Raw genomic sequence first — 9,506 nt, 5'->3', positions numbered from 1 at the left:
ATCAAATTTATTGGCGATCGGTGACATGCACTCCTAAAAATACTGACATTCCAAACATCGAGATCACAAGAGAGATCCCGACCTTTGGAACCATTGGAGCATCGTGCCTGGTATCATTCGGGTGACATGTGTGAAGTACTGTCTAGGACGTTAAGCTTCACGTTGACAGCTCCGAAACGAGCTTACAAAACGCGTTGTGTCTTATCAGGTATGGTTAAGCATCACTCTGCCATGAACAGGTGGCGTGTGCTAGCGTTGCTTTCGTCATCTCCTTATGGCGGAAAAGTAATCGGGGTGCTGGATTTCCTGAGCTGCTTGATGGAGTCCATTGATGGAAAACATCCGATCGATAGTCGATTCAAGACCATCTCTAGCACTGAAATTTTTCAGCGCGACGGAATTACTCGATTTGCTACAAGTCATCTCGGCTTCGATGAAGAGCACGGCAACAATGACCAACCGGACTTTCAGAGGTTGGATCATCATCTGTGTCCTAACACCGATGCTCGGCTTCGACGTAGAGTACGTCAAAAACGACCGACCAGACATTGCTAATGAGTGGGTGCACAAGTATTGTGGGCTTTTGTGCGTGCAGCACGAGCATCATGATCGGGTGCGAAGTGCAAATGCATATCATTGCGAGGATTTGCTGGGCGTGGCTATAAGCGTCAGTAAATGAAATGTCTTAGATCTTGTTCAATGCGATGTCACGAATATAGAGGCAAAACTTGATTCAACGCGATACATTGTACAATTCGTAGCCAACACACGAGATACGGGCGACATTCTACAAGACCAGCGACTGAGTGACCCGGCATGTCAGGGTTCCAAATGAAGTTGCTACCAAATTCAAGTTACTAACCTCAGACAACAGATGTTTCAGTGCGCCAATTCCAAAGTTCCTTCCTCACGCCTTGGTGATCTTGTAATGTCCAGTGTTTGCATCCCGCGTGAGGTTCAAGGTGGTGGTCTCAGAAAGTTTGGCGAGATCCATCTCCCACAACATAGGGGTCTGAATTTCACCTCTCAAGATTTCGGTCTCTTGATAATCTGAGGTAACGTAGGCGCGCAGTGTGGGAGTGAACTGTGCGGTAACGTTGCTGTCGTCTCTGTGTGCTGCACTGTGAGCTCCCTGGGAGAGAAATAGGGGGATGACGACGGACCCAACTTCGTTGAAGTACAGCATCGGCGTAGGCAACAACTGTCCAGAAGTCATAAACCCTGGAGGCGAAATTCACCGAGGTTAACTAAAAGGAAAAAATGGCGGGTCACAAACCTATTGCCAAGTCCTCCTTCGCCCCAGCGTCATTGATGGCCTTCACGTAACCAGCGGTTCCTTCCTCAGGAGACTACACGGGTTATTCATGAGTTGTTGAGACAGACGGATGACAAACAAACTTACAGAGAACTTGAAGACGTTACCGGTCTTGGTCAAGATGGTTTGTTGGCCGACCTGCATGAATACTTGCATTGGTGCTAGGAATCGCAGGGTGGGTGGAGAACCGCTCACATTGATCTGGACAGCAGTTGCAGCGCCAACGACACTCCCATGTTCGACCTGTGGTTTGGTGAAAGCGAGCCTATAAGTTGGATCAGCAATGTTGATGAGCACAATTTGCATCCTGAGTCTTACTGGTTTCTGTAGGTCGCTTTCATCTGATACGGGCCTGGGACGAAGGTCATGTGTAAGTGACTTCTACGTAGTAAAGATGTGGGTACACCCACCCTCATCTCCGAATGTGCTGACCCTAAAATATTGCAAGGTTTGAATTAATCGCAGGCGAAATCGAGGGTGCTCACCTCCAGACTACGGGGGAGTGGTCGCCCACGCCAGGCACCGGGCCATTGAAAGTGAGCAGAAGATCCGACTGTTTTCCGAGGTCGTTTCTGGGAGACGACGGGGTAAAAAGGTAATGATAACGGCGCGATATCGCTGCAAAAGGCACTCACGACTGAAAAATCAAGTTTCTGACGAAGGCGTCGTTTGACATTGTTTGAGACTGTACAACACAAAGTGCGGTAGATAATGTGCGTGGAGTGTAGAGTTTCGAGTCCTGCAGTTAGTAGCCCAGCAAGGCTCTCTTTTATAGGCCTGCGGCGCATCGAGGCCTGGGAGAGATCTCTAGAAAATGCACCTACCCCATAGCAGGTTGCGTGTCGCATTAGCAAACATTCCTCGTAGGCGAAATTGCTTCTCGGATTCCAGGAATGTTTGCGTAAATTCTTTTGCGATGGAAGCAATCTCCAGTCGTGCTGCCAGATTAGCAAACATTCCTGAATTTACTCAACATCATGATTCCTTCCGCACTTCGAGCGATGTCGAAGAATGTGGCCTGCGCGACAGTGACTCCTAGTATGCTGGCATTCTATTACAAAATAATTTACCAAACATTCATTTGAGCGATTTCGGCTGCAAGGAATGTTTGCTGACCTGGCAGCACAACTGGAGATCACTTCCGTTGCGAAAGAATTTACACAAACATTCCTGGAATCCGAGAAGCAATTTCGCCTACGAAGAATGTTTGCTAATGCGACATATGAGGGGCACTATGAGGGGCACCGCTAGACAAAATTAAACAAATAATTGCATGGTGAAATTCAAAATTACAGGCAATATGAACTGCATACGCTGGGCTTGGTCGTCGTGTTACGATAGCCCTCTACACACAGATTAGGAACCACACATGGTTATGTGAAGAACAGAGGCATTGCTTACGGTTATCGGCACTGGTGACACAGGCAAGTAGTGTTGTTCCGAGGCACATTCTGTCATTTGCTCAATTAGAGTAATGTAGCATGCGGACATTTTCATGCCAGCCGAACGTATCACCATTGAAAACAGTCTGCAAAGTATGATAGATCATCTGGATGATGCAGCTCGTAGTCAGTGGACCCACCAGACGCTCCACCAATACAGGCATCTTATGTGGTGCCGACTGGGCGACCAGGACGCCCCCGTATCGAAATCGAGCCATCTATTCTAGCACCTGCTATTGAGCTTCACGGTCCGACACACCTTGCAGCGGTATTTCAAGTATCAGCACGAACTGTGCGTCGCCGTGCCTTGGAGTATGGCTTAGTAGAGCCAGGAGCCCCAGTGTATGTCGATTATGAAGCTGAAGATGGGACTGTGACGCGATTTTACACATCATCAACCGCTTTGACTAATTCATGAGCACTAGCTCGACAACGGTCTCGGGGAGAATTTAGTGATACCCATGGCTGCAATTAATACCAATAAGCCGTGCTGTTGTTGAAGTTGTCTTGCATCATGCTTCGTAGTGCGCTTAGCGTCCTCGCCGTCGTGTGCCACTAGTGGCATACAGCGAGCAAGCGTGGGAAACAGCGACGAGACACCCGACATCCTTGGGCTCAACAGTCTCGTGTGGAATTGGCTGTAATTCAACATAAGCTGTATTAATCACATGGTGAGTACAGTTAGAGTTATGGTCATGTCGAAGCAGAAGCAGGAGTCAAGGTCAAAGTTAAAGTCAAGGTTGATGTCGAAAGGAGCCACCTTCCAAATTCAGTAAGATCTAAGTCGAAATCAAGTGCGACAAGTTCAAAGCCAAGCTCTTGAATTTTGTCCAGTACGGGCCTCATAAAAAATGCAACGAGCCAGAGGAACTAAGTTTTCAACATGCATCCACCAGGAATATTGAGCTTTTGCCCACAACGTAGTACTACGCGGTGACAATGATGAACAACTTTCCCACAGTTGAGCTCACTCAGCAGCACTCAGCATCAAACTAGTGTGCCTGTTTGCCATTTGGCGTCTCAGTATCAGCTTCTTAGTCCATCATACCACAAGATATGTCAGAGAGATCATCGCGAGTCGCCGTTGTCATGTTATTTAAGTTTGAAAGCTCACTGATACTTTCTCCGGTGTTGATAAGTTCACTCGACAGCTGCAGGGTTAAGCACCCTTGCTGAGCGCTGAGCTTCCTCACCACGGTGGCGAGAGATCTACTGTTACTCTTCTCTCAGCTTCACGATACCCTCCATCTTCTTCGACATAACACCTGTCTCCAAGTCCCAAAGACGAAGCGTCTTGTCGTTCGAGGCTGTAACCATCCGTCGTTTATCGGAGGAACACTGCGACTGCATTTACGCCTTCTTCCATGGCGTTCGAACTCTCGCAGGGGTGCACCAGTGCATACATTACCCGTCGCTACCTGCCGCTACCCATCGCTTAACCCGTTACCCGTGCCAATCCCTGACTTCACTGACACCCGTTCTGCCGCAGATCAGCCTCGCGCAATTCGTTTTGGGGCGGCGGACTCATTTTCAAGATATCAAGGGCGCCCTATCAATAGAAGCATTTGATTCTCTGACTCCGTTGCACTGGAGGTCCGATTTACTCGACTTTGAAACTCAATATTGGGGACAATTGGACGGATGAGTGGCGTCCTGGACCATTATGCTCTAACTTTGAATACTAGTATGCTGGCATTTCTACTACAAAATAATTTACCAAACTTTCGTTCGAGCAATTTCGCCTGCGAGGACTGTTTGGTATTCTGGCAGTACAACTGGAGATCACTTTCGTTGCAAAGAATTTACGCAAACATTCCTGGGATCCGAATTCGAGCAATTTCGCCTACGAGGAATGTTTGCTAATGCGGCACGCGACCTGCCATGGTGTAAGTGCATTTTCTAGAGATCAGCCCACATCTCTCCCAGGCCTTAATGTGCCCCGGGCATATTAAAGACAGCCTTGTTGGGCTACTAACTGCAGAACTCGAAGCTCTTCAATCCACACACAATATCCACCGCACTTTGTGTTGTACAGTCTCAAACAATGTCAAACGACGCCTTTGTCAGAAACTTGATTTTCAAGTCGTGAGTGCCTTTTGCAGCGCTATCGCGCCGTCCTCATCACCTTGTGACCCCACCGTCTCCCAGAAACGACCTCGGAAAACAGTCGGACCTTCTTCTCACTTTCAATCGCCCCATGCCTGGCATATACGAGGACTATTTTCCTGTAGTCTGGAGGTAAGCATCCCCGGTTTCGCCTGCGGTTACTTAAAACCTTGCAATATTTTAGGGTCCATACATTCGGAGCGGAGGGTGGGTGTACCCACATCTTCACTGCGCATTAGCCAGCTTACACATGACCCTTGTCCCAGGCGCGTACGCTATGCGAGCGACCTACAGCGGCCAGTAAGACTCAGGATGCAAATTGTGCTCATCAACATTGATCCAACTTATAGGCAATTTTCTTTCACAAAACCAAAGGTCAACGATGGGATTATCATTGGCGCTTTAGCCTCCGTCGATATCAATGTGAGCTGGTCTCATCTACTCTGCAATTCCTAGCACCAATGCAAGCACAGGGCCGCCAACAAACCACCCTGACCAAGGACAGCGGCGCCTTCGAGTTCTCTGTAAGTCTGGCTTTCATCCATCTTTGTCTTAACAGCTCACGAATAACCCTTGCAGGCTCCTGTGGAGGCCAGTTACATGAAGGCTATCAATGACACTGGGGCGAAGGTGGACTTTACATTTGGTTTGTGATCCGCTATCTTTTCCTTTTATTTGACCTCAGTGAATTCCGCCTCCAGACTTTAAGACAACCGAAGCGTCGTTGCCTACGCCGATGTTGTACTACAACAACGTTGAGTCCGTCATCTTCCCTCTATTTCTCCCCAGGGAACTCACAGTGTAACACAGAAACAAAAGTAGCATTACCCCCGCGGTATGATCTAACGCTGCGCGCCTACGTTACCTCGGGTTATACAGAGGGCCAAATCTTGCAAGGTGAAATTACAGCCCCTTTGTTGTGGGAGGCGAATCTCGTCGAACTTTCTGAGACCACCACCTGGAACCTCACGTGGGATCCACTCACTGGACGTTACAATATCACCAAGGCGTGAGGAAGGAACTTTGGAATTGACGCACTGAAACATCTGTTGTCTCAGTCTGAGGTTAGTAGCTTGAATTTGGTAGCAACTTCATTTGGAACCCTGACATGCCCGGTCACTCAGTCGCTGGTCTTGTCAAACGTCACTCGTGTCTCGTGTGTTGGCTACGAATTGTACAATGTATCGCGTTGTTGAATCAAGTTTTGCCTCTATATTCGTGACATCGCATTGAACAAGATCTAAGACATTTCATTTACTGACGCTTATAGTCATGCAATCAGTAGAATATGCTAACCGTGGTCAAACCTTCGTGCAGTCACCAGCAACTGCTACTGGACCCTTATAACCCACTGCATCCCATCAGTGAACCCATGAGTTGTTGACATTAATATTGTCGTATTCAGCGCTCACTGCGTGCTTAAAATATAAAAGTCTGGCAACGACGGATTACGGAGATATGAATCCCCTTCAACCCTCCTTATGGACTACTTCGGGTTCGAGACCTATTATTATCGACAAACATTCGACTCCAAAGGAGACCACACCTTGGTTGAGCGCGTTGTGCAGTTGAGGTATTTCATCAGAAAATCAACCTTCCTTCATACCTACTTTGAAATTGCCGTAACTTAGGCAGGACAAGAAGCTAAGCTCTCTGACGTTCGCGTGCCCCCGCAGGAGCCGCGAGTTGGATGGCCAAACCTCTCCGCCTCGTTCATGAGGCACAGAATTGAACCACGGCGTCTTTGTTCCTTCTAAGCTTATGTTTTGGGATGAGAATGATTCGTTGACGCCGTCGGACGATATGCCCATCGTTCAAGTGTCCATCGAGAGGTCTGATGACCCCGAACAAAACTGGGCGGTCGAAAAGGTCTTGTCGAAATTCTGGTTTGTATCTGGGTCCAAATTTGACATTCGTGCTTTTATATCTGACAGTTCGTATCTTGATAGTGAAGAGGGAAATTTCGTTTTAGCAGGCGGTCTGACCATCCACAAATCTTCATGATCGAAAGCATTTTGTAGAGAAATAGGCGTTTTCCGACGTGAAGATGTTTGACCAGGCAATATTATAATAGTGGCTACATCCCAGTCCCAGGTTTATCCCGCATTTGCTATCTCATTCCACCGGCATCGTTCACGATATATTCTTGACAAACGGAAGCAGTCGTTGTTCGAGTTCATGAAGCACGCTGGTGCACCCTCTGCTGAGCATTTTGCTCCGTTGTACGACGCGGCAGGTGCAGGCTGAGGGGGCGTGCAGTTTTCACCGCCAGCTTACGCTACTCAGATGATTCCATTCGGTGTTTGATGCTATACACTTGATTTGTTCTAGAAGTTAGGATATATCGCGATATGTTAATCTTACGTAATGAACTCGAGCAACTCGAAAACCCAACGAATGCCAGGGAATACCATTACAACAACGAAACAGAAAAAGAAAGGTGTATATTCATCAAAGCCGGTTATCTCCAGCAAATGACCATATTCTGATGTCTCCATCATCGCTACCAGAGATAATCTTGTCCTCACCAAGGCCCAAACATGTTACAGCGCCACGATGTCCGACCAATGTAGCTGTGCATCGGCCTTCCTCGCGATTCCACACCTGAAAGCGGATATTTAAGTTTCGAGGCATATGATTACTCAAGAACAAGACGGACCTTGATAGTACGGTCATGACTGCCACTAATCAACCGCAGCTTATCACTTGCTACTGCCCAGACACCTTCAATGTGGCCGAATAGAGTCTGGGTGGCTTTTGCCGTATCAATGTCCCAAACCTTGATAGTGTTATCAAGGCTCCCAGAAATGAGCACCGGCCTTTTAGCACGTTTCCGAGTGCTACCTGCCAGCACTTCCCTAGCGACACGATCTAGGCTCTGGATGTCCTCCATACTCTCGCCATCAGCATCGTGAGTAATGACCGTGCAAACTTCAAATGGGTTCGTTGCGTTCCCAACTTGGGCGACATGGGCCATGTTATTATCCGCAATGCGCCGCTCTTGGCGGCTGACGCCTTCGTCACAGCGCTCGTCCACCTGCAGCAGTTTCAGGCTCTGCACTTGTCCAACGTGTCCCATGAACTGGCGCACGCACGTCCGCCGTGTAAGGTCCCACAGGCGAATGGTTCCGTCATCTGAGGCCGAGAACAATAGCGTGCCTTGACATATCCTTGGTTCACTGTCCGATCCACAGGCCATCTCAACATCCGCTGGTTCTTCAGACTCCCATAACCGCACGGAATTAACCCAGTCACGGTGCCCACGGAGCGTGAACACTTCACCCGTGCGGAAGTTCCACACCTTAACAGTGGTATCCACACTCCCGCTGGCAAGCACGTTGGAGTCGAAGTTGAGACAAACAACACCCTCCGTATGCCCCTCGAGTGTACGTATGCACTCCCCACTTCTCCAGTTCCACACTCGAATGGTGTGATCCATACTCCCTGTGATCAACTTCGCCTCGTCGAACTGTAATGCCCGCACAGCACGCGTATGTCCACGGAGGCAGCGTACCTCGAGACCGGTCTCGATGTTCCACACACGCACAGTACGGTCGTACGAGCCCGTGATGAGGATCGGGAAAGAAGGATGCTGCAAGGTCTCATCAAACTGGAGACACATGATACCGTCTGTGTGCCCACGTAGCGTCCGGACTGAACATCGCCCTCGGCGCCAATTACGCTCGACTGATAAGCGCTCGGAATATACATCCTTCCAAGGTCGTGTGAACGGCAAGGCGTCGGGTATTTCGGAAACGAACAAGTCAGGAGTATGATGAGGTGGGAATGAAGGAGGAGACGACGACGGAGACGCGGAGTTCATACGGCGTTTTCGTTCGAGGATAGGCAGCCCCCATCCACACTTGAGACATTTTTGCCCGATGTGCTGTTCACATATTCCGCGCCATAGGACGTCGTCATCGGCTAGGCTTTTCCACTGCTTGCTTACCTGAGCAGCGCGACAAAGAGAGGTAGCGTCCAGACACGCAAGGACTCTGAGCGATACCTCGCGGGGAAGGGCAGTAAATGGGTCAATGCGAATTAGCTGACCAAGTTGCTCCGTCAGTAAAGAGAGCTGAGAAAAACAGCACATGGTGAGGATGCCCTGGAGAATGAGTTCCCGCCTGGGATGTGATGACGAGGAGAAACCGGACCAGATGGCATTGATAGCTTCTCGCTCCTGTACGGGGAGAGCATCAAGAGCCTGTAGAACTCAAATCAGCAGCTGACCCATTCATCGGCTAATGTCAGACACACCTGCTGAAGCTTTAAGTTGGTGCCCTCGTCCGCCATTCTCTGATGGCGAACACATAGTTTTCTCTGAGTGGTTGAAGTAGTATACATCTCAATGTCTGGGGTTGTTGAGAACGGAGATGAACCGGCAGAAGAAGGTTCAAAATTTGAGAAAGGTGAGGGAGATCGATTATGGTCTAGATCAGGAGTTAGGCCCGAAGCGAGACGGGGAGCAGGCAAGGTATCGCATTCATATGATCCAGTTGTTGAAGTCATCATGAGTGAGAGAGTGAAGGATTAAATAACAATCTCATGCCGCAGCCTGTTAATCGTGTCGAATAAAGTCAGACTTGTCGAGATTCTGCACATATTGCTACATCTCACGCAACATCACGCAACCTTACCAAATG

At 48.8% G+C, this 9,506-nt stretch overlaps 4 protein-coding genes across 4 annotated transcripts; 2 read left to right on the top strand and 2 right to left on the bottom strand.

The window, feature by feature from the left end:
• Window positions 1-789: 789 nt before the first annotated feature.
• DFJ58DRAFT_804207 (uncharacterized protein) lies at window positions 790-2,239 on the bottom strand. Its single transcript, XM_041391010.1, has 9 exons — window positions 1,951-2,239; window positions 1,801-1,887; window positions 1,726-1,748; window positions 1,634-1,667; window positions 1,511-1,580; window positions 1,403-1,453; window positions 1,277-1,349; window positions 1,164-1,221; window positions 790-1,109 (listed from the first exon to the last, which is right to left on the bottom strand). The coding sequence occupies exons 1-9, from the start codon at window positions 1,989-1,991 to the stop codon at window positions 908-910; spliced, it is 639 nt and encodes a 212-aa protein (XP_041240398.1). The 5' UTR covers window positions 1,992-2,239; the 3' UTR covers window positions 790-907.
• A 2,535-nt stretch (window positions 2,240-4,774) lies between these two features.
• Window positions 4,775-5,876, top strand: DFJ58DRAFT_706809 (uncharacterized protein; the record flags this gene model as incomplete). The annotated part of the gene is made up of 9 exons (XM_041383742.1): window positions 4,775-4,842; window positions 4,906-4,995; window positions 5,048-5,070; window positions 5,130-5,163; window positions 5,214-5,286; window positions 5,337-5,387; window positions 5,443-5,509; window positions 5,565-5,626; window positions 5,664-5,876. Exons 1-9 carry the CDS (start codon window positions 4,802-4,804, stop codon window positions 5,874-5,876), a joined length of 654 nt encoding a protein of 217 aa, XP_041240397.1. The 5' UTR covers window positions 4,775-4,801.
• A 444-nt stretch (window positions 5,877-6,320) lies between these two features.
• On the top strand, window positions 6,321-6,855 carry DFJ58DRAFT_640278 (Extradiol ring-cleavage dioxygenase, class III enzyme, subunit B; the record flags this gene model as incomplete). The annotated part of the gene is given in 4 exon segments (XM_041381337.1): window positions 6,321-6,436; window positions 6,495-6,574; window positions 6,590-6,749; window positions 6,813-6,855. Coding segments are annotated over 4 exon segments (399 nt in total), but the record flags the coding sequence as incomplete, so codon positions are not given.
• Window positions 6,856-7,138: 283 nt separating this feature from the next.
• On the bottom strand, window positions 7,139-9,488 carry DFJ58DRAFT_747840 (WD40 repeat-like protein). The gene is made up of 3 exons (XM_041387556.1): window positions 9,121-9,488; window positions 7,523-9,067; window positions 7,139-7,467 (listed from the first exon to the last, which is right to left on the bottom strand). Exons 1-3 carry the CDS (start codon window positions 9,373-9,375, stop codon window positions 7,315-7,317), a joined length of 1,953 nt encoding a protein of 650 aa, XP_041240395.1. The 5' UTR covers window positions 9,376-9,488; the 3' UTR covers window positions 7,139-7,314.
• Between the last annotated feature and the right edge of the window lie 18 nt (window positions 9,489-9,506).

Source organism: Suillus subalutaceus (genome assembly GCF_016647625.1).
Source record: "Suillus subalutaceus strain FC151 chromosome Unknown DFJ58scaffold_107, whole genome shotgun sequence".
Taxonomy (NCBI): Eukaryota; Fungi; Basidiomycota; class Agaricomycetes; order Boletales; family Suillaceae; genus Suillus; species Suillus subalutaceus.
This window is presented reverse-complemented; position numbering and strand designations above follow the sequence as displayed.